General features: G+C 35.7%; 1 protein-coding gene across 5 annotated transcripts in view; it reads left to right on the top strand.

Moving 5' to 3' along the window:
* Nucleotides 1-25,123, top strand: part of HERC4 (HECT and RLD domain containing E3 ubiquitin protein ligase 4) — a 142,758-nt gene that overhangs the window by 111,900 nt on the left and 5,735 nt on the right. For all 5 annotated transcript variants that reach the window (XM_039233220.1, XM_039233223.1, XM_039233222.1 and 2 more), the window contains 5 exons: nt 186-329; nt 15,208-15,374; nt 16,057-16,123; nt 18,499-18,581; nt 23,698-23,881. In XM_039233220.1, the coding sequence (XP_039089151.1) occupies nt 186-329; nt 15,208-15,374; nt 16,057-16,123; nt 18,499-18,581; nt 23,698-23,881 (645 nt within the window). The remainder of the gene's footprint in view (nt 1-185; nt 330-15,207; nt 15,375-16,056; nt 16,124-18,498; nt 18,582-23,697; nt 23,882-25,123) is intronic.

Consider the following 25,123-nt stretch of genomic DNA (forward strand, 5'->3'; position numbering starts at 1 on the left):
TTATTCAGAAAATATGTTTAAAGTTTTTGTTTTTAATGTATTTTTGAAACTTAATAAATAAAACTATATAAAACTTAAATATTTTTTAAACTGTTAATTGCTGAGCATTTATTGCATGGGCTCTCCAGAATATACTTCTATACTTCCATTGCTTTACATTCAGTGTTTGCATTATGCTATTTTAGGTTATATTTGTTGGAGAAGATGCTGTTGATGCAGGAGGAGTACGCAAAGAATTTTTCTTGCTCATCATGAGGGAATTATTGGATCCTAAATATGGCATGTTTAGGTATTATGAAGATTCCAGGCTCATTTGGTTTTCTGATAAGGTGAAGTCCAACCGTCTAAATTATTTCTATGTATATACCTATGTATGTATACCTACATGTGTCAAGTTAACTCAGTAAATAAGAGTTATTACTGAATTCCTAACATTTTATTCAGAGATCTGCTTTACTATGATTTGGAAAATTATAAACTTTTGGACTCAGTCATCAAAACAGCTTAATGCTTCCCACACATTTCAGATTAGCAAAATAAAAGAATGGTCAGTTTGAGAATGATGTAGACTTTTCTTTCCACTGATTTAGATTTGATGATTGAATAACAATTACCAGATTAACTTCTGGGAAAAATTAATTTATCAATAGCAATTATTGATTGCCTAAATCATTGATTTAGGACAGAGGTAACTACTCAGCAAATTACAGTCCATAAACTAGGTTCTTCCCAACACATGTTCTTGTAGATAAAATCATGCCCACTCTTTTACCTATTATTCATGGCTGCTTTCTAGCTATAGCTGGAAGAAGCAGAGTTGAGTACTTAAGATAGAGACCATATGATCAACAAAGCCTGAAGTATTTACCATCTGTTCCCTTACAGAAAGTTCACTGCCTCTTGATTTAGAGATTATAAATGAAATGGATGGTTCAATTTGTAGAATGGCTTGAAAGAATTTTATATAGAATATTTACTATTGGTTCTAAAAACTTTGATGTGCCATTTATTCATGTTTTAGTAGGCTGGCTATCTTTATGATGTTAGGAGTTACTGATGATAAGTGCCTCATTAATTTATTAGGGGTTGCAAAATGGTGCTACTCTAACATTTCTTTTTCATTTTATTGGCTTGGGTACTTCTATGCAGAGAAATTTTCCTGTATATACTATTTGGTTCCTTAGTAGTACAATTCATATGGGAATGGATTCTCTCTCTTTAGTTACTAATTTTTCTAAAGAATGAATCTGTTCATTGACATACTCCACTGGTGACTATTTTTTTTTTTTTAGTTTTGTTTTCATGGATTTAAACATATTTGATGTTTTTAGTCCATCATAGTTATTACTATCTTTATTGATGCTCATATTATCGCATCTTTGTCTTGAAAGAGCTCTGCAGGTTGACCCCTGAGTTCTTTTGATGCAACTTTAATACTCTTTCATAGCTTCCTTACTACCTGGTGTACTTGGTATGAAAAAATCCTCCAAAACTACATTTGCTGCCTAACAATACCAGCATTACCACCAGTATCATGATAAAAGCTGAAAATGGTTGTTTCTTTTTTTTTTAGTTGTTTTTGAAGGGTTTTTTTTGATGTGTATTTTTTTGTCCTTTGAGTATAACCTCAGGAGAGCTGCACAAATAATAGAGAGCAGTAGCAGGGGGATATGGTCAGTTGGCCTATGTTTTAGAGGAGCTGGGGTTTTTAAGAAGGTAAATGGAAGGAGGTCTAGAAGGAGTGAAGAGTCAGGAGACTTAACCTCTATGCCTAATTGTATGAGGGGTTGGAAGAGAAAACAGACACCATTTATGAGAGCTACAGGGGAAATAGTGTCCTCAGAAGACAGTCTTGTTCATTTACAAAAGAGGAAGGAAAACTTGGAAAGAAGTTTAGGATATGGACAATTTTCCAAATGATAGATTGTGAGTTCCAGGGCAAACACTGAAAAGGTTTAGTGGAGCAAGGATAGTTGTAAGGTTCTGTCAGATTTTAGGGCCTATACAGTACCACAGGAAGATGGGATGAGGGATAACCTGTGAGTTTGAGGCTTCCTATGTTGATAAACAGACATGTTAAGACATGGTGGAATAGTCCTGATGGCCTTTAGGTAGGTGGTTAATCTGATTGAATTACAGTCTCCTTCTTGGCTTGGTGTCTTAGGGTAGGTTGTTAATGGTATGGTAGATAGAAGTTAAGAGGGTACATGTGGTGGAGGCCTGTCCTTCTAGGAACACAGTTCTATGGGACTTCATTCAGTTCTGCAGAGGGGTACTGTTTTGAGACCAGGGGTGGGGCAGTCTTAACAAGCTTTATTGTGGATCTCTGGGAGATCCTTTCAGTTATATCTTGATTTCACCAGTGGAGCCCTGTTGAATTGGTTCCTCTTTTGTGTACTTTGGATGTGTCCCAGTTTTTCCTTAATTATTCTTTACATTTGGTACAACAATGTGACCAGCTCTTCTTGTGTTTACCCCAGCTCTAGTATTAGTCTTTTCTCCCTTTTTAAAAAATTTTTTAATGTTTTGTTTATTTCTGAGAGAGAGGGAGACACAGAATCTGAAACAGGCTCCAGGCTCTGAGGTAGCTGTCAGCATAGAACCTGAAGCGGGGCTCAAACCCACGAACTGTGAGATCATGAGCTGAGCCGAAGCTGGATGCCTAACCACCTGAGCCACCCAGGCGCCCCTAGCCTTTTCTCCTTAAAAGCCCTCACTTCTTCAGATGGAAATAGTATGCAGAAACTATGCTCTGAATGCTAAGTGTACTCCCTACTACCAGGTAGTCATTGCTTTCAAATTCTCAGCAGACAGAATCAGGAACTGTGTATATACACACATATGTACACATCTCATGATTTCCAGCATATATATGGTTTCTAACCGTGAGATCATACTGATATCTCTAATTCTATGCAAATACCATTACTCTAACCTCCTTTTCCATTTTATATGACTTAAAGCACCACTGAGAAACTTCATAGCTATCATCTTAAAGATATTTACTCAGTCTACTCTGTATGTAGTCAGTCTTCTTGCTACACTGAAAACTCAGTCCTGACTAGGAGAGGGAGAAGGCTGAGAGCTATATGTTCTTTTAAAAACTTTTTTTAATTAAGTAAGTTCAAAACAATATTCACCATTTTAGGAATTTTTTTAATGTACAGTTTAGTGGCATTTAGTATATTCGTGGTGTTCCAGAACATTCCATCACCTCAACAGGAAACCTGTACACATTTAGCGGTTACTCCCCATTTCCTTCTCCCTCCAGCCCTTGATGATCACTACTCTATTATCTGTCTCTGTGTATTTGTCTTTTCTTGATATTTGCTGTAAATGAAGTCATACAATATGTGGCCTTTTGTGGCTGGCTTCTTCGTGTAGCAGGTTTCCAAGGTTCATCCATGCTGTACTTCATTCCATTTTATAATTGAATAATACTCATTTGTGTGAATATGCCTCATTTTGTTTTTATCCATTCATCAGCCAATAGACACTTGGGTTAATTACTTCTTTTGGTAAAATGCTCTGAATAATGCTGCTGTGAACATTTATGTACAAGTTTTTGTTTGCACACTGCAGTTAGTTTGGATGTATTCCTAGGAGTGGAATTGCTGGGTCATGTTATAATTCAATTTGACTTTTTAAGGAACCACCAAACTGTTGACATTCCCGTCAACAGTATATGAGGATTACAGTTTCTAGTTCATGGGCAACATTTGTTATTTTCCTTTTTTTTAAATTATATATTTCAAAAATATTTTTTATTTATATTTCTTAATCTTACAGTGGTTATGAAGTGGTACCTCATTTGGTGCTAAATTGCATTTCCTTAAATGGCTAGTTAATGTGTTTGATACATTCTTTAGCAAAATGTCTTTTAAGTCCTCTGCTCATTTTAAAATTAATCTTTTTGTTGTTGAATTATAAGAGTTTTTTATATATTCTGGATACTAGACTCTAATTAGATGTATGATTTGCAAATATTCTCTCCCATTTTATGGTTGTCTTTTTGCTTTCTTGATAATATATTTTTGCACACAAGTTTTAAATTTTGTTGAAGTCTTACCTATTTTTTTCTTTTGTTGCATATGTTTTTGGTGTAATAACTAAGAAACCATGGGCTATTGCAAGGTCATGAAGATTAACCTCTGAATTTTCTTCTGAGTTTTATAGTTTTAGCTGTTATAGGTCTTTGATCTATTTTGAGTTAATTTTTGGCTATGTTGTGAGGTAATAAGAGTTCAGCTTCGTTCTCTGCATGTGAATAACTCGTTGTCCCACTATTATTTGTTAAAAAGGCTGTTTTTCCCTTACTGTGTGGTTTTGGTACCGTTGTTGAAAATTAATTGACTACAAAGATATGGATTTATCTCTGGACTCTTAAGTTTTATTCCAGTGAAATATATGTCTGTCCTTATGTCAGTACCACACTATTTGTTTACTTTAGCTTTGTGTAAGTTTTACATTTGGTTTGTTCACTGCTAGGGTATAGAAGTACAACCAATTATGCTCGCTTTGGCAGCACATATAAAAGAAATACAACTGCTTTTTGTGTTTTCATCTTGTATTATGCGACTTTGCTAAATTCACTTATCAGCTCTAATTGTTTTGTGGATGGATTTTCTTTATACAAGATCATGGTATCCACAAATGCAATAGATTTAATTTTACTTCTTTCCTTCCAATTGCGATACCTTTATTTCTTTTTCTTGCACCTAATTGCCCTATGTAGAACTTCCAGTACACTATCATATACAAGTGGTAAGACTGCACATGCTTTTCTTTTCCTGATCTGGCAGGATATTTGATTTTTCATAAATTCCTTTTTTTTTTTTCCCCCCAGAAAGTCCTTCTATCATGTTAAGAAGTTCTCTTTTATGCACGATTTGTTGAGTATATTTATCATGAAAGAGCGTGGTATTTTGTCAGATGCTTTTTGTGCATCAAGATGAACATGTGATTTTCCTCCTTCATTCCATTAATGTGATGTAGTACATTGGTGCATTTCTTTTTTTTATGTTGAACCACCTGTATTCTTGAGATAAAACTATTTGGTCATGGTATAATACTTTTAGTATGCTGTTGAATTCAGTTTGCTAATATTCTGTTGATGACTTTTCCATCCTTATTTGTTAGGGATACTGGTCTTTGGTTTCTTTTTGCTATTTGTGATACCTTTGTCTTTGGTGTCATGGTATTTGACCTCACAGATGAGTTAGAGAATGTTCCCTCTTCCTTTTCTTGGAAGAAGAAAAATGGGTGTTAATTATTCTTTAAATGTTTGGTAGAATCTGGTCCTAGGCTTTTCTTTGTTGGAAGGTTTTTTTGCTTATTTTATATTTATTTTTTGAGAGCGAGAGAGTGCAAGCACAGAGGAAGGTCAGAGAGAGGGAGATAGAGAACCAGAATCAGGCTCTGTGGTGACAGAGACTCAAACTCAAGAATCTTGAGACCATAACTTGAGCCGAAGTCAGATGCTTAACCAGCTGAGCCATTCAGGTACTCCTGTTGGAGGTTTTTGATTAGTGATTCAGTTTCTTGTTACAGGTTATTGGGGTTTTTTTTTTTTCCTTCTGGTGTCAGTTTGGTAGTCTGTATGTTCCAGGAATTTGCCCATTTCTTCTAGATTATCTGTTTTGTTGTCATGCAGTTGTTCATAGTATTCTTTTAAAAATCTTTTTTATGCCTGTAAGGATGATAGTAATGTCGCCACTTTAAATTCTCATTTTAGAAGTGTGAGTCTTTTCTTTTTTCTTGGCCATTCTAGCAAAAGGTTTGTCAGTTTTGTTGCTCTTTTATTTTTTTTATTTTTTATTTTTTTTAAATATTTTATTTATTTCTAGGAGAGAGAGAGAGACACAGCGTGAGCAGGGGAGGGTCAGAGAGAGAGGGAGTCACAGACTGAAACAGGCTCCAGGCTCTGAGCTGGCAGTCAGCACAGAGCCCGACGCGGGGCTCGAACCCACGAACCGTGAGATCATGACCTAAGCGAAAGTCGGATGCTTAACCAACTAAGCCACCCAGGTGCCCCTGTTGCTCTTTTAAAAGAATCTATCTATATTTTATTTATCTCCACTTTAATGCTTATTGTTATTTCCCTCTACCAACTTCAGGTTTAGTCTGCTTTTCTTAGCATAGTTTTTATGATATCAAGTTTGATTATTGATTTGAGATATTTTTTAATTAATTTTTAAATTAATATCCAAATTAGCTATAGTGCAGTGATTTCAGGAGTAGATTCCAGTGATTCATCCCCTATATATAACTCCCAACACATATCTTCTTCCTTAATGCCCTTTACCCATTTACCACCCCCCCACCCATTTTATTTTTTAATATATATATATTTGTAACTATAAATTTCTCTATGAATTTGGAATTATAAATTGCCCCTAAATTTAAAGAGACTAACATCATAAAAAACATATTTTCTGCTGACTATGGAATGAAACTAGAAATCAACAACGGAAGGAAATAGGGTGCATGGCTGGCTCAGTGAGTGGAGCATGGAACTCTTGGTAACTGGGTTGTCGACTCAAGCCCCATGTGGGTATAGAGATTACTTAAACATAAAATCTTTAAAAAGCGGGGGCAGAAGGAGGGGTGCCTGGGTGGCTTAGTTGGTTAAGCATCAGACTCTTGTTTTCAGATCAGGTCATGATCTCCAGGTTCGCGGGTTCAAGCCCTGTATCAGACTCTGCACTGATACTGTGGAGCCTACTTGAGATTTTCTATCTCCCTCCCTCTCTGCCCTTTAGTGCGTGCTTTCTCTCTCTCTCTCTCTCTCTCTCTCTCTCTCTTTCAAAAATAAATAAATTTAAAATTTTGAAGGCTTAATTTTTGACCTAATGTGGTCTCTCCTGAAAATTATCCTATTTACGTTTGAGAATAATGTGTTCTGCTGTTATTGAATGGACTGTTCTATAGCTGTCTGTTCAGTCTGATCATCCTACAGTGCTGTTCAGGTCCTCTATTTCCTTATTGATCTTCTGTCTGATTGTTATATCCATTATTGATATATTGAATATTGGGATATTATAGCCTCCAATGTTTATAAATGTTACATCTTCTTGGTGAATTGATGCTTATCAGTATATGTCTTTATCTTTTGTAACATTTTTTAAGTCTATTTTGTCTGACACTAGTATAGCCACTCACCTCTGTCTTGGTTACTGTTTACATGGCATATCATTTTTTTCAAACTTTCACCATTTCTTTTTTTGAGAAAGAGTGCAAGTGAGGGAGGGGAGGGAGAGGGGGACAGAGGATCTGAAGCAGGCTGTGCGCTGACAACAGCAAGCCTGATGTGCTGCTCAAACTTGTGATCATGACCTGGGCTGAAGTCTGATGTTCAGCCAACTGAGTCACCCTGGACCCCCAAAGTTTCCCTTTCAAGCTAGTGTCTGACTTTATTTATTTATTTTTTTAATAGTTTATTGTCAAGTTGGTTTCCATTATAACACTCAGTGCTCATCCCCACAAGTGCCCTCCTCCATGCCCATAACCCCCATCTCATCCCCCCCACCCCATCTGCCCTCAGTTTGTTCTTGGCATTCAAGAGTCTCTCATGGTTTGCCTCCCTCCCTCTCCCCCGCTATTTTACCACTTCTTCTCCCCCATGGTCCTCCGTTAAGTTCCTCTTAATCCTCCTATACATGCAAACATATGGTATCTGTCCTCTGCCTGACTTATTTCGCTCAGCATAACACCCTCAAGTTTCATCCATGTTGCTACACATGGCCAGATTTCATTCTTTGTCATTGCCATGTACTATTCCATTGTATAGATAAACCACATCTTCTTGATCCATTTATCCGTTGATGGACACTTAGGCTCTTTCCATGTTTTGGCTATTGTTGAGAGTGCTGCTGTGAACATTGGGATATGTGTGGCTCTATGCATCAGCACTCCTGTATCCCTTGAGTAAATTCCTAGCAGTCCTATTACTGGGTCATAGGGAAGTTCTATTGTTAAGTTTTGAGGAATCTCCACAGTTTTCCAGAGGGACTGCACCAGTTTACATTCCCACCAACAGTGTAGAAGGGTGCCCATTTCTCTACATCCTTGCCAGCATCTATAGTCTCCTGATTTGTTGATTTTAGCCACTCTGACCAGTGTGAGGTGGTATCTCAGTGTGGTTTTGATTTGTATTTCCCTGATGAGGGATGCTGAGCATTGTTTCATGTGTCTGTTGGCCATCTGGATGTCCTCTTTAGAGAAGTGTCTGTTCATGTCTTCTGCCCATTTCTTCACTGGATTATTTGTTTTTCAGGTGTGGAGTTTGGGGAGTTTCTTATAGATTTTAGAAACTAGCCCTTTATCTGATATGTCATTTGCAACTATCTTTTCCCAGTCCATTGGTTGTCTCTTAGTTTTATGGATTGTTTCCTTTGCCATGCAGAAACTTTTAATATTGATGAGGTCCCAATAGTTCATTTTTGCTCTTGATTCCCTGGCCTTTGGGGATGTGTAAAGTAAGAAATTGCTGCGGTTGAGGTCAAGGAGGTTGTTTCCTGCTTTCTCCTCTAGGGTTTTGATGGTTTCCTGTCTCACATTCAGGTCCTTTATCCATTGTGAGTTAATTTTTGTGAATGGTGTGAGAAAATGATCTAGTTTCATTCTTCTGCATGTTGCTGTCCAGTTCTCCCAGCACCATCTGTTAAAGAGGCTGTCTTTTTTCCATTGGATACTCTTTCCTGTTTTGTCAAAGATAGTTGGCCATACATTTGTGGGTCCAGTTCTGAGTTCTCTTCTGTTCCATTGGTCTATGTGTCTGTTTTTGTGCCAGTACCTTACTGTCTTGATGATGACAGCTGTGTAGTAGAGGCTAAATTCTGGGATGGTGATGCCTCCCATTTTGGTTTTCTTCTTCAATATTACTTTGGCTAGTCGGAGTCTTTTGTGGTTCCATACAAATTTTAGGATAGTTTTAGTTTTGAGAAGTATGCTGGTGCAGTTTTGATTGGGATTGCACTGAATGTGTAGATTGCTTTGGGTAGTAATGACACTTTAACTATGCTTATTCTTCCACTCCATGAGCATGGAATGTTTTTCCATTTCTTTGTGTCTTCTTCAATTTCCTTCATAAGTTTTTCTATAGTTTTCATCATACAGATCTCTTATGTCTTTGGTTAGGTTTATTTCTAGGGATTTTGTGGGGTTTTTTGTGCAATTGTGAATGGGATCAGTTTCTTGATTTCTCTTTCTGTTGCTTCATTATTGGTGTATAAAAATGCAACCGATTTCTGTACATTGATTTTGTACCCTGCAAGTTGGCTGAATTCATGGATCAGCTCCAGTAGGCTTCTGGTGGAGTCTGTCGGGTTTTCTATGTAGACTATCATGTCGTCTGCGAAAAGTGAGAGTTTGACTTCTTTGCCAATTCTGATGCCTTTGATTTCCTTTTGTTGTCTGATGGCTGATGCTAGGACTTCCAGCACTATGTTAAACAACAGTGGTGAGAGTGGACATCCCTATTGTGTTCCTGATCTGAGGGAGAAAGCTCTCAGTTCTCAATTCTCAATCCCCATTGAGGATTATGTTAGGTGAGGGCTTCTCATAATTGGCTTTTATGATGTTTAAGTAAGTTCCTTCTATCCCGACTTTCTTAAGGGTCTTTATTAAGAAGAGGTGCTGTATTTTGTCAGATGCTTTTTCTGCATCTATCGACAGGATCATATAGTTTTCATCTTTTCTTTTGTTAATGTGATGTAGCACATTGATTGATTTGTGAATACTGAACCAGCCCTGTAGCCCAGGAATGAATCCCACTTGATCATGGTGGATAATTCTTTTTATGTGCCGTTGGATTTGATTTGCAAGTATCTTGTTGAGGAATTTTGCAAGGATATTGGCCTGTAGGTTGTGGGTTTTTTTGTTTTTTATTTTTTTGCTGGATCTCTGTCTGGCTTGGGAATCAAAGTGATGCCGGCTTCATAAAATGAGTCTGGAAGTTTTCCTTTGATTTCTATTTTTTGGGATAGCTTGAGAAGAATGGGTATTAATTCTGTTTTAAATGTCTGGTATAATTCTCCAGGGAAGCAATCAGGTCCAGAGCTCTTATTTGTGGGAGATTTTTGGTAACTGATTCGATTTCTTCACTAGTTATGGGTCTGTTCAGATTTTCAATCTCTTCCCGTGTGAATTTTGGTAGTGAGTGTGTGTTTAGGAATTTGTCCATTTCTTCTAAGTTGTCCAATTTGTTGGCATATAATTTTTCATAGTATTCCCTGATAATTGCTTGTATTTCTGAGGGGTTGGTTGTAATAAGTCCATTTTCATTCATGATTTTGTCTATTTGAGTGCTCTCTCTTTTCTTTTTGAGAAGCCTGTCAATTTTGTTTATTTTTCAAAAAACCAACTCTTGGTTTCATTGATCTATTCAACTGTTTCTTTGGTTTCTTTGTTGTTTATTTCTGCTCTGATTTTTACTGTTTCTCTTCTCCTACTGGGTTTGGGTGCTCTTGTTGCTCTCTCTCATTCCTTTAGGTGAGCTGTTAGATTTTGCACTTACACTTTTTCTAATTTCTTGAAATAGGCCTGGAATTCAATGTACTTTCCTCTTAGGACTGCCTTTGCCGCATCCTATAGAGTTTGGATTGTTGTATTTTCATTTTCATTTGTTTCCATATATTTTTAAATTTCTTCTCTAATTGCCTCATTGGCCCATTCTTTCTTTAGTAGGGTGTTCTTTAACCTCCATGTTTTTGGAGGTTTTCCAGGCTTCTTCCTGTGATTGATTTCAAGTTTCATAGCATTGTGATCTGAAAGTGTGCATGGTATGATCTCAGTTCTTTTCTATTTATTGAGGGCTGCTTTATGTCCCAGTGTGTGATCTATCTTGGAGAATGAGCCATGCGTACTTGAGAAGAAAGTGAATTCCATAAATATATCTGTCAGATCCATGTGGTCCAATGTGTCATACAAGTCCATTGTTTCTTTAGTGATTTTCCGTCTGGTTGATCTATCCATTGCTGTTGAGTAGTAAAGTCCCCTGCTATTAGCACATTCTTATCCACAAGAGTGTTTCTGTTTGTGATTAATTGTTTTATATATTTAGGTGCTCCCATATTTGGTGTGTAGACATTTATAATTGTTAGTTCTTCCTGATGGATAGAGCCTGTAATTATTATATAATGCCCTTCTTCATCCCTTGTTACTCTCTTTAATTTAAAGTTCAGTTTGTCTGAGATAAGTATAGCTACTCCAGCTTTTCTTCCTGGAATTTCTTTGGAGGAGAGTTCTTCCATTTCGTCATTTTGGTTAGCTTTCTGTCTCTTGTTAATTTTAAAAGCTAATTGTACACTCTGCCCCTGCGAGTTCTGCTGTATTAGAGAAGGCTCTTTGACTGTTCAGGATCTGTCCAGGAATTGTTCTTTGAATGGTGTCTCTTGGTTTCTCTTGTTGAGTGTTTGGTTATTTTGTTTTCCTACTCATATTTGGGAGTCTCCACCATGTGTAGTTTGGCTTGTTTCTTGAGGCAACCCAAATGCAGGCCATTGCTGAGGGGCTCTGTGCGGCAGACGAGGGTCCAACGGCTGCGGTGCTCCCGGGCTGCGTGCAGAGTGGCGGCCCTGCTCCCAAAGCGCTGAGCGGGCCTCTAGTGTCTGACTTTAAAGTGAGGCTTGTAGACAGCATATACACATCTTCCTAGACTTACTATGATGTCATGTTTTAATAAACCCACTGTAAATTGGAAATTTTAAAATCAAACATGCATTGACTACACCTAATCTGCTGAACATTAGACCTTAGCCTATCCTACACTAAACATGCTCAGAACAGCCTGTAGTTGGGCAAAATCATCTTAAACCCATTTTTTAACCAAATGTTGAATATCACACCTAATTTATTGATTATTGTACTGAAAATGGAGAATAGAATTGTTGTATGGGCACAATGGTTATAAGTGTATTGGTGGTTTACCCTCATGATTGCATGACTATCTGGAAGCTGTGGCTTACTGTTGCTGCTCAGCACATACTGTATATTGCTGTCCCAGGAAAAGAGCAAAATCTAAAATGTGAAGTATGGTTTCTGCTGGTGTAATATCGCTTTTGCAGCATTGTAAAATAAAAAAATCGGAAGTTGAACCATTGTAAATTAGGGACTGGTTGTAGTTGAAAAATGGTTTCTTAAGATCTTTTCTGCTAGTTTCTGCCTTTTGATTGCAGAATTTAATTCATTTACACTTAAAGCTATTACTAATAAGGAAGCACTTCTGCCATTTTACTGTTTGTTTCCTGTAAATCTTTATCTCTCTTATTCTTCACTTACTCCATTACTGCCTTTTTAAAGAAATTTAATTGTTTTTTTGTCTAGTGTGTTATTTTGATTCTTTTCTCATTTCCCTTTCTCTCTCTCTATATATATATCTATATATTTTTCTTTAGTACTTGCTCTGAGGGTTACAATTAACACCTTAAATTTTTAAAAATCTAGTTGAATTAATACCAGCTTCCATAACGTGCAGAAACTGTTCCTGAAACAGCTCTGTCCTTTTCTTTTTGTTATTGTCACACCTTACAACTTTTATACATTGTATGCCCATTAATGTAGATTTATAGTTATTTTACACATTTGAATTTTAAACCATATAGAGAAAAAAAGGAGTTATGAGTCAAAAATATAATAATTTTAACTTTTATATGTACTTGTGTAGTTATCTTTAGCAGAGTTCTTTTCTTTGTATGGCTTTGAGTTACTGTGTAGCATCCCTTCCTTTCAGTCTAATAGACTTTAGCATTTCTTATAAGGAAGGTCTAGTAACAACGAACTGTCTCAGATTTTCTTTATCTGAAATTTCCTGAATGTAGAATTCTTGCTTGACAGTTTTCTTTCAGCTATTTAAGTGTGTTATTCCACCCTCTCTGACATGCATGGTTTCCGATTGGAAATCAGTGATTAATCCTATTGAGGAGCTCTGCTATGTCATGAGTTGCTTCTCTTTTGCTGTTTTCAAGACTCTTTTTGTAATTGACTTTTTATCGCTTAGATTAAAACATGTCTGGATGTGGATCTTGAATTTGTCATAAATGAAGTTTGTTGAGCTACTTGGATGTTAGATTTATGTCTTTTATCAAATTTAAGAAGTTTTCAGCCATTTCTTCAAATATTCTTTCTGCCTTATTCTCTCCTTTCCTTGTGGGACTCTCCTGTTTATATGATGTTACACTTGATGGTGTCCCATAAGTCTGTTAGACTCTGTTCATATTTCTTCATTCTTTTTTCTTGCTGTTCCACAAAGTAGATTTCAGTTGACCCATCTTCAAGTTCATGGTTTCTTTCTTCTGCCTGTTCAAATTTCTTGTACCCCTGCAGTGAACTTTTTGTTTCAGTTATTGTACTTTTCAGCTCCACAATTTGTAGTTGGTTCCTTTCCATAATTTCTATCTCTTTACTGATAGTCTCTATTTGAGGAGACATTATTCTTCTCTTCTCTTTTCCTTTAGCGATTTGAGCATATTTAGGACTGTTGATTTAAAGTCTTTGTCTAGTAAATCCAGTGTCTGGGTGTTTGTCAACAATTTATATATGTATTTTTTTTCTTGTGAATGGGCCATATTCCTTTTTTTAATGTCTCATAGATTTTTGTTAAATTCTGGACACTTTTGAATACCAGACAGTTATTTCCTGTCTTTTTCTTGTGATCCTTGGCTTTTTATTCACTGTTAAAAACGTGACACTGAAAAGCTATGTCATTTGGACATACACATGATTTACAGTCCCCGCTCATAGAGTAATTAGGTAAAGGCATTTCAAGGACGAACCATCAAATGTCAACATATATAGGTTTTTAACTCTATGTTTTTTTACTCTTTGGCTGCCAGTGTTCTAGTAGTGTTCTGCACACTGGAAAGGGAAGTTAGGATTCTCATTCATTGTTAACTATGCGTACCATCATTTGATCCACTTGTTTCTTTGTATGTACATTCTGTGTTTTAACTTTGTTTTTTTTTTTTTTTTTAATTTTTTTAATGTTTATCTTGGAGAAACAGCATGAGCAGGAGAGGGACAGAGAGTAAGGGAGACAGAAAATCTGAAGCAGGCTGCAGGCTCTGAGCTGTCAGCAGAGAGCCCAACCCAGCAATCGAACCCATGAACTGCAAGATCATAACCTGAGCTGAAGTCAGAGGCTTAATCAGCTGAGCCACCCAGGAACCCCTGTTTTAACTTTTTAAATTACATTTTTAGTTGAAGTAGGGTTGACATTCAATATAATATATATTAGTTTCAGGTGTGTAACATAGCGATTCATAGTACACATAGTGTTCATAGTATATGTACAGTACTCAAAGTGTAGTTAGTTACTCTGTCACCATACAAAGCTATTAAAATATTATTGACTACATTCCCTATGCTCTACTTTATATCCGTACAACTTATTTATTATGTAACTGGAGGTTTGTACCCCTTGATCCCCTTGAACCCTTTGATCCCTTTGTTTTTAATGCATCATCTGTTTCAGATTCCAGAGCCACTTTGGCTTATTCTTTCTAGAAAGGCAAGGGACTTCTCACCACATATCCTGTTTTCAACACTATTCTAGTTAGTACCTCTGATTTTCAGAATGTTGTTTTACTAATTGAGCTAACTGGGCCTACTTGACTTTAAAAGTATTTTTGGTACTTCCAATCCTTGAGTCTGAAGCACAAATTAGCTTGTTTTCCATTGGCTTTTCTCCTAAGCTACTGTTCCACTTTTTTGATTAGAAAAATGAGAAAACCTTAAGTATGATGTTTTTAAATCTTTTTTTGAACTTACAATACGTCAAAATATTTTTTTAATCATTGTTTCTGAGTGATTGGATTACAGGCATTTATTCATTTTCTTTATGCTTTTTAAATCTTCCAAGTTTTGAATGTGTATAATTATTTAAATCAGATTAAATGTCCTAGTAATCATTTATTAATTTAATGCTTAATGATGTAGAAATGCTCATATTTCTGGGGGAAAAAAAACCAGTTGTGATTTTAGCAAGGTCTTCGTTTTGTCTTAGAAAATATATCGATGGAAATGTGTAGAAATACTAACACTGATATTATCCCAGGGAGATAGGATTGCAAATGAGCTTTTTCTTGTTATTCATTACTTTTTTCTGTGTCTTCAAAATTTTCTACTACAAGTATATGTTTTTGTCATCAGAAATAATGTAACATTTTAACTTGGAAATGGTCTTTACTTTTTTTTTTCTTTTATTTTTAGACATTTGAAGACAGTGATTTGTTCCATTTGATTGGTGTTATTTGTGGATTAGCAATTTATAATTTTACTATTGTGGACCTCCATTTTCCTTTGGCTTTATATAAGAAACTGCTGAAAAAGAAGCCATCCTTGGATGATTTGAAGGAACTAGTGCCTGATGTTGGGAGGTTAGTGGTAAAAAGTGAGAAGGGTGGGGTTTAGGTAATAGAGCATGGGAAATGTACAGAAAGCTTTCCTTTTAGAAGGAAAATTTTAGAATTTTCTAAATAATAATTTCTAAAATGATTCCTTTTAGAAATAATTGTATTTTGTGCTTGTTGGTTTTCCAAAATAAACGAAAGCCCTTCTCATTTTGGAGAACTCATTCTATTACCCAGATCAAATTTTTGTACTGAAAGACTTCTGTGTATAAAACCATTTGCTAAATTTTGAGTAACTTAACAATATTTTACAAATATCAGATAACAAACTTAGGAAGGTAATGTTTCCTGAGAATGGTTAAATGATTAACTTGGACTTTTGATTACTTTCATTCCTAGCTGGAATATATAAAGTTTCTTCTTATTTATTACATAAAATAGAATAAAAATTGTATATGAGTAAGAACAAATGTTAAAAATGGGTGGGTACATGGCCTTTGTATTTAGAAGAGATAAAAACCTTAGAGTGAGTTTTTTTCCTTCACAATTGTTCATTAGCTTGCTATTATACATCTACCATTCTGAAACCTACAGTACAGATTAATAAAAGGATTCTATCAAGAATGAATGAGAAATATATATTCATAAGCAAAATAGTAAAAATACCCAATAATGTTTTACCTCAAAGAAAAATGTATATTGTTTGCAGAAGCATGCAACAGTTATTGGATTATCCAGAAGATGATGTCGAGGAAACATTTTGTCTTAATTTTACGGTAAGATGGAAAGACCTAGTATAACCTGATTATTCATCATCCCTGCTTTATGGTTTTGGTTTTGTTTTTGTTTTTTTTGACGAGTGGAATTTTTAACCCTTTAGCTAACATTTATTGAGCATTAACTTTTCTATTCACAATATGTACATTATTTCATTTAATCCTCATAACAGTCCTATGAGATTGGTACTATTATCCTTATTTTACAGATGAAGAAAACTGAAAACAGTCCTTACATGTCAGAAATAATTTTTATACCTAGGTCTGACTTCAGAGCCTAGTGCTTTATCATTATGTTAAAGATCTTTACAAATATAAAAGGAACTCTTTATTCAAGTGTTCATTTTTGAGTCTGTAGTTAATTACAAGAATCTTTAGAGAAGCAAAAGTTATCATACATTAGAAAATTCACTAATGAACTTACCACTTAAAAGACTAATTCCTACTCAGACATCCCTTTCTGCTCCACACTAATATTTGTTCTTGCTCAGTTATCTTACTGTTGAATGACATACCACAGTGCAAATGCAAATACATTGTAATGTTACTTGAAAAATGAAATTGCAAATCTTGCCAAAGACACAGAATTTTGTTAATTTAGCGAAAGAGATGTTGAATAACTTATCCATCTACGTGCAAAGCCCTTGACAAACAAGGATCTGGCAGAAGTAGACCAGTTGACATTTAAAGATGAGAAAATCAGCAAGGATTATGAGAAAGCACTCCAGAATGGAATGGTTTAAATGTTATAAATTAAACTCTTGGGAAAATGGTAAAACCTTTGGGTCTTTTCTCTTTCTTTTTCTTTTTAAAAAGTTTATGTATTTGTTTCCGCCCCCAAATAGTTCTCTTTATGATCTTGTCAAATCTCACAGATACCATATTTTCCCATAATTTTCAAAAAAAATTATGTGCTCCCTCAAAAAGTTTATCCATTTTTTGATCATTTTAAGAATTGGCACATAGGACAGTTGTAAGAAAATTTGGTGAAGATGAAATAAATGAATTTATTTTAATAAATAATGGTTGAATGGTTGGTTTCCCAATGGTTTGATTCTTCAATTCTATTTGATTTATAACAGTATCAATTATCTTTGAATTTTTATTGATTATCTCAATGGACTGAAACCTTGGGTTCCAAGCAATATAATTTCTCATTTATCAATACCAAGTTTGTGAATGCTTAGTATATTCAAGAACTATGGTAATTTAAACATTCCTTACCACTGCCATTTCTTTTCCAGAAATTTTCAATGACTTTTTTATTGCTTGCATAATAATGGCCTTAGAATGGGCTTCAAAGACATTTATAACCTGGCTTTCTTTCTCACTTACATATCCCTCCATTAATACCAGGTTTTATCATGTCACACAGTATTCTCTTACGTACCTTATCTTCCTATTTTTTAGGGCCATACGTTTTCAGAATTTGATATTTACTCTCATATCTGTCCTGTCCAATCCCTGTGCTCAATCAGAAATTCCATCCCCTCTCAGTCATTGAGAGCCCTACTCATCCTTTTGGGGCTTTTCAAAGGACATTTCTTCCTCAAGGTCTTTCATACTTTCTTCAGTTAGAAGTGAGTGTTCTTTCCTCTGTGGTTTGATAGCATTTTGTTCATTTCTCTATTATAGCATTTATTTTAAGAAGTTGCTTATATAACACATTTCTCCTCAACTAGATCATAAACTCCACAGCAGGGATTTATTCATCTGTTATCACCTCAACTCCACCAAAATGTTTTGTAGATAGCAGGTACTAAAAAGAAAAAAAATGTTTTCATAGAAGAGGATAATATTCCAAAAAGAGGGAATAGAAGGAGAAAAGATTCAAAGGTGGGAATGGTAATATTTTTTGGAAAATTAGCAGACTAGGAAAGCAAAAAGCTTCAAAATAACCAGCTGTCTTTATAAACCAAATCATGCACACTGGAAAAACCACCTGTGGTCAAGAATGCAAACAAGACCCGAGTATAGGAGTAGGAACTGTCACGTGAGAAGAGCATGGCAGGTCTAGGGTGCATACATTTTGACACTTGTATTCTGTCACATGTGCAAAGAAAACTTCCTTTCTGATATTTTACTACTATAGTGATTGTTCTAAAGTTTTACATATAATAAATACTCTGTTTCCTGTTCTTAACTAACCAAACATTTGGTAATTTGTAGTTAGTCATGGTAGAATTTCACACAGAGGTTGAAAACTTCTCGTTGCGGCTTTATTTAAAATTAATTAAGCTTATGGTAGTAGCAGAATTTTACCTCAGCTTTATTCTTATACTTAATCAGAGAAAGGTAGACTATAATAATAGGTTATTAAAATCTATTAAGTTTTGAGTCTGACATTGACTTTTTTTAAAAATTTAAATTAATAGATCACAGTTGAAAACTTTGGTGCAACAGAAGTGAAAGAGCTGGTTCTAAATGGTGCAGACACAGCTGTTAACAAACAAAATCGGTAAGTGAATTATAGCAGTATCGGTGGTAGTAATAAGATTCCGTAGGCATTTTCTTCTGTATATAGAAACCTGTCACAGTCTTAAATTTTTCCTCAGAACTTACTTTTTGAATGGTTAATAAGGAAGTAACTGCCTTTTGCTCCTGAAATCCCTTTAAAACATTAATAAAGAGATAAAAGATCATAACCAAAATAAAGAGAAGGGAGAGGAGACAACAGTAAACCCATTTTTCGAAGCTACAGAACAGGAGTGACTGAGTGGTCAGCCAGAGAAAGCGGCAACATAAGATGGGCCAGAAGGAGTGCTCGCTTTGGCAGAACATAGACTAAGATGAGCTGGAAGGAGCCAAGAAGGCAGCCAGTTTTTATGTTGCTGAACTGAGGCTCAGGCATTGAGAATAAAAATGTTAGAAAATGTATTTGGCTTAGGGAAATGCTGAAAATAAATAGCTGTTATAAAAAGCAGTTAAAAACCCATTTACCCATTTTCATTAGCACTACAATAGCCTGACAACTTCCCCTTTCTGGCCTGGGCAGAAGATTGGAAATTTATCTTCTGGAGAGATTGAACTAAAGGGACTTTAGATATTTTTGAAAGGGATGATGGAGGAATGGGGTACTTTGGATTTGAGTACAGTTAGGCACAGCCAGGGGTAAGAGGCAGGACTGAAAACAAGTAGATTGAGTCTACAGTCCCCCCTCCCCCCCACCCGACACTGTGTATTGGAGGATTCTTTGGGTAAACTGCCTCACTTTTAAGTATGAATGGATAACCAAAGATCGATGGACTTTTAAGGAAAAACCAAAACTGTCGAAACGAATGCCAAGGAAACAGAAACCATGCAGGATGAAGAAAAACTTCAAAACAAAATGAAGTCTGTATTCTCAAAATGATCGTGGCATCTACATGGATTAAAAATTAGTGACTTAAAATTCAAAAAAGTTGAATTAAAAATTGAAAAAAAAAATAATTGGAAGAAATTTGTTGAAGAAATGGTACCAAAAAACTTGCCAGAACTGAATAGCATGCTTTCTTAAAAGACAAGTCTTTAAAATTAAAGGCATGGAAAGTTTAAAAAAAAAAAAAAAATACTGAGGCAAAAGAGAATTTTCAAAATCCCAAGGGAATAAAGATTCCTAAAACCTTCCAGGAAAAAAAAGTAGACCGACCATATACAAAAAATAATCAGAATAACCTCAGACTTCTAAAGAACAACACTGAAGCTAGGAGATCAAAATTCGGGGGGTGGGGGGGAATGATTTTTTAACTTAGAATTTTGTATCAAAACTGTCAAGTACATGAGTGTATATAAAAACATCTTCATGCATCCAGAGTCTCAGAGAATTTACTTTCAATGCATTTTTCTCAGGAAGTTAAAGGAGGATGTGTTCTACCAAACCAAGGAATTAAACCAAGAAAGAGAAAAACATGGGAACCAAAAAAAAAAAAAAAAAAAAAATCCAGTATAGAAGAGAGGCAGAGGATTCCATCTGCAGAAACAGCAGTTTGTATATGGTTTAGGAAGAAGTAGCCATTGTGGAGTTAGATCAAGAGGATGGAAGAGTCCAGGAGGACTGTCTCCAGGAGAAAAATGCAGCTGATGCTCCCTTTTACGTAGTTGAATGAATCTAAAGAGATTGACATTTCTGTTGAAGTTAGGGATGAAGTAGCAAATTAAGGGAAGCAAAAGTTCTTTTCTTGTTTTTAAATTTTTTTAATGTTTATTTTTGAGAGAGAGAGAGAAAGAGGCAAGGGGGAGCAGGGCAGAGAAAAGAGAGGGAGACAGAAGCTAAGCTGTCAGTACAGTGCCTGACACAGGGCACAAATCCACGGACTGTGAAGTCATGACCTGAGCCAAAGTCAGATGCTTAACCAACTGAGCCACCCAGGAGCCCCAAGCAAAAGTTCTTTTTAAGGAAAGGCAGGTAATAAAATACTCCAGGTTAATTGTGAGTAATATCTATAATTATAAAAATGTTAACAGTGAACAGTGAGCCAAAAATTGTTAAAATAGGAGCTTTAGGGAAAACAAAGTGAGGGTAGGGCAATTAAATAAAAGGTAAATCCTCACCTTCCACAACAGTACTCAGTTCATTAGATTGTATTTAAAACTGAAAATTAGATTACATTTGGGGTGCCTGGGTGGCTCAGTCGGTTAAGTGTCCGACTTCGGCTCAGGTCATGATATGGTTAGTGGGTTTGAGCCCTGCATCAGGCTCTGTGCTGACAGCTAGCTCAGAGGCTGGAGCCTGCTTCAGATTCTGTGTCTCCCTCTCTCTCTGACCCTCCCCTGCTCATGCTGCCTCTCTCTCTTTCTCTGAGAAATAAAACATTTTGAAAAAAATTTTTTAAAATTAGATTATATTTAGAATTGAAAATTAAGGAATAACATAACTATGTTGTTGAATTTTGAAGGTAAATATCAAAAGTAATAGCAAAAAGTTTATTTGCCTTCAGATATCAGGAATTTCTAATGGAAAAGGACAAGACCGAGAACTGCTTTGTTCTCTTCAATGGTGGTAGAATTCTTTAGACAAAGCTAGCTTATTGGCTCTTGCTAGGGACTTTAATCAAATGGTTCTAATCCTTGTTCTGCTACTTAGTAGCTATGTAACTGTAGGTAAATTAGTCAATGTCTCCATGCCTCAGTCTCCTTGTCTGTAAAATGGGATGATAAATGGTACCTATTTCATGGGGTTATTTTGAGGATTAAATGAGGCAATAATTTTAAGATTCTCAGAATATTACCTAACACATGTATGTGCTCAGTAAATGTTGGCTGCTAGGATTATTACTATTTGACATTTTAAAATGTATATATGTCCTACTTTTTAAAATAATGTGAAAATATTTAGGTCTCTCTAATTACCCTTTCTTTAAAAAAAATCCTTGTTTTGAAAAACTGCTTTAGAAAGGTTTTTAGCCTACTGTTAAAATATTTGTTTTTTATTTAGCTAAAGAATTTTTATCTTTGTACTACCAGTGCTAGATAGATAATGAAAGTGTTGAAAACAAAAATATTAGCACATAAAACAATTTAGCCTTTTGTGCTTAAGGCAGATAAATTTCTAGTACAGATAAATTTCACTTTCTAATTAGATGAATTAGAAAAGTATGCATTACAGAATTATCTGTCTCTTTTCATCAGAACCTAATAACATATGCTATTTATTTTTCCTTAGGCCCACCTAATTTTATATTTTATAATGGCCCCCTTTAACCCTTTTTCTTCCGTTTGTAAATTCACTTTGAGATTATTTTGTAATTGCTAAGAAGATTATCTGTAGATAACTAAATTTGCCAGTATTCTCATTTGTAGAATTATCCTTTTGAATTTGGAAGACTGGAATATAAAATATTGAAATCCTCCTGGTACCCATTCTCATCATTTGTTTGACCCGATAGCTACATAAAATGTTTGTGGCTAACAGAACAAATTGAATAAAACTGTAGTGCTCATTCCTGGTAAAGGGACTTTTGTTTGTTTATAGTTTCCTTTTGTATAATAACAGGCAAGAAAAAGCAAGAGAAGTGTTTGTATATATGTGTACATATATGTATATACACATACTTTTGAATAGAAATGGCACTTGTAATCTTTTAATGATTATCTTAAAAGAGTGTTTAATAACCCTTTGGGCTGTTTATTGATTGGTTTCTAAGAGAGAGAGCATGTAGCGAGCAGGGGGAGGGGCAGAGGGAGAGAGGATCTTAAGCAAGTTCCATGTCTAGTGTGGAGTTGATCTCATGACCTGAGCCGAAATCCAGTCAGTCACTTAACTGACTGAGCCACCAGAAGCCCCTGAGATACTTAGTTTTGGTGGGGTTTTTTTTGTTTGGTTGGTTGTTTTTTTGGTTGTTGTTTGTTTTTTTTTTTCTGAGAGAGACAGAGAGACAGCATGAGCAGGGGAGGGTCAGAGAGAGAGGGAGATACAGAATCTGAAACAGGCTCCAGGCTCTGGCCTGTCTGTCCGGCACAGAGCCTGACGCAGGGCTTGAACCCATGAACCAAGAGATCAGACCTGAGCCGAAGTTGTCTGCCCAACCGACTGAGCCACTTAGTTTTTAAAATAAATTTTGTTGGGGTGCCTGGCTGACTTAATCAGTAGACCATGTGACTCTTAGGGTCATGAGTTCAGGCCATGTGTTGGGCATAGAACCTACTTAAAATAATAAAAATAAGTTTTGTTTTCAAATTTCTTGAAATCCAATGCAAAACAGATAGACTGTTTTCTGTCAAATAGTCTGAATTCCAAAGCTCTCATTTTTTCATCACCTGATTTTTTTTTTTTTTTTTTAATTTCTGAGAGAGAGCACGCGAGCAGGGGAGAGTCAGAGAGAGAGGGAGACACAGAATTCGAAACAGGCACCAGGCTCTGAGCTAGCCATCAGCACAGAGCCCGACGTGGGGCTCGAACCCATGAACCGAGAGATCATAACCTGAACCAAAGTTGTCTGCCCAACCAACTGAGCCACCCAGGCACCCCCATCACCTGATATTTTTAACAGATGACTCTTTTTAGGGATGCATGTGAAGTGGTGCATATAAATCTCAATAATCTATGAATATTTAGAAATTATTTTGATAGACATTTGCATCATCATTCTTCCCATTAGGAATGACGTTTCACCCTTGGAATAGCCTAATTAGGCTATGAATGATAGATGAAGTCTACATGCCTGCTAGATAATGGATTTTTGTACAGAAAGAATAATAAACTTCTCCATAAAGACTTTTGTCTACTTAGGGACACCTGGGTGGCTCAGTCAGTTGAATGTCTGACTTCTGCTCAGGTCATGACCTCGTGGTTCATGGGTTTGAGTCCCATGTTGGGCTCCTGTACTGACAGCTCAGAGCCTGGAACCTGCTTCAGATTCTGTGTCTCCCTCTGTCTCTCTGCCCCTCCCCCACTCATGCTCTGTCTCTCTCTCTCAAAAATAAACATTTAAAAAAGAAAAGGCTTTGTCCACTTAGAATCCTGCTCATACTTTCTCACTTTTATAGATAAGTAGCAAAAAGTACAGGAGCATTCAAACTTTTAATAAGACTACATATCTATTCTCCATAAAAAATTATTTTTATATTCTGTGCCATGTGTGCCTTTTCATTTCTAGGCAAGAGTTTGTTGATGCTTATGTGGATTACATATTCAATAAATCAGTGGCTTCCTTGTTTGATGCTTTTCACGCGGGCTTTCATAAGGTCTGTGGAGGAAAGGTCCTTCAGCTTTTCCAGCCAAATGAACTACAGGCAATGGTTATTGGAAATACAAATTATGATTGGAAGGAACTGGAAAAGGTAGGTGAAAACAAATCTATGAAATTGTTTTGATGGAAAAGCAAAAAGAAAATATGGTTTATTGATAGAAAAATCGCCCTTTTTATTTTCCATTTTACAATATTTATTACTTTCATATTTATAGGAAAGCACTGTACATTTCCTACTCCACAATGAATGAATTTTAGTTGTATATGAATTAGATAGCATTTTTGTATTTGTGGTATTGGTAGTTTTCATATGGAAAAATGTCATTTATGACAGAGGTCAGATAGAAGTCCCAGCTAAAACTGAGTTTTCATTCTGCCCAATCATAGGAAAACCATTATGAAAAATATTTACATTACATAACACCTTTGTTTTTTTTCTTCTGATTACTCTCAATACTAAATTTTTTAGCAGAGAATAAATAGTATTTATGATCTCCATTATTAGTGTTAGCCAATAAAGGGATTTTTGGGGAGAAGATTGGGAATTTTTAAACAACTTTTTTCTTCTCTATACAAATAATTCTCAGCTATTTCTTCAGATAAACATTGAATAAAAAGTGCTAGGTTAGATCAGCTTTGAGAAAGATCTGTGCAAGTTTGACTTATAAATTTTTCCATCTTTGTAATCCAGCAATCTCTGATAGTTTTTGCATTAATAGTTTGACACTGTGTACCTATTAAGTTAGCTAACATTTTTAAAAAAATTTTTTTTAATGTTTTATTTATTTCTAGGGGAGAGAGAGAGAGAGACAGCGTGAGCAGGGGAGGGTCAGAGAAAGAGGGAGACACAGAATCTGCAGCAGCCTCCAGGCTCTGAGCTGGCAGTCAGCACAGAGCCTGACGCGGGGCTCGAACCCACGAACCGCGAGATCATGACCTAAGCGAAAGTCGGATGCTTAACCGACTAAGCCAGCCAGGTGCCCCTTAAGTTAGCTAACATTTAACAAATACAGTACCAAGTTTCACAAGGATACAAAGCATTGGTAACTTTCATGCATTGCTGGTGGAAATATAGATGGTATAGCTACTTTGGAAAGAGTTTGTCACTTACTACGTGACTAGCAGTTCCACTCCAAAGTATTAAATTATATTCACACAAAATCTCTAAATAAGGGTGAATGGGATGTTACTGTTTAATGAGTGAAGAGTTTCAATTTAGCAAAATTTGTTCTAGAGATGAATGGTGATAATGGTTGGGTAACAGTATGAATGTACTTCACACCACCAAACTGTACACTTAAGAAAAAAGGGGGTTAAGATGATATATTTTGTG

Source organism: Hyaena hyaena, unplaced genomic scaffold, assembly GCF_003009895.1.
Source record: "Hyaena hyaena isolate Hyena2069 unplaced genomic scaffold, ASM300989v1 scaffold_73, whole genome shotgun sequence".
NCBI lineage: Eukaryota > Metazoa > Chordata > Mammalia > Carnivora > Hyaenidae > Hyaena > Hyaena hyaena.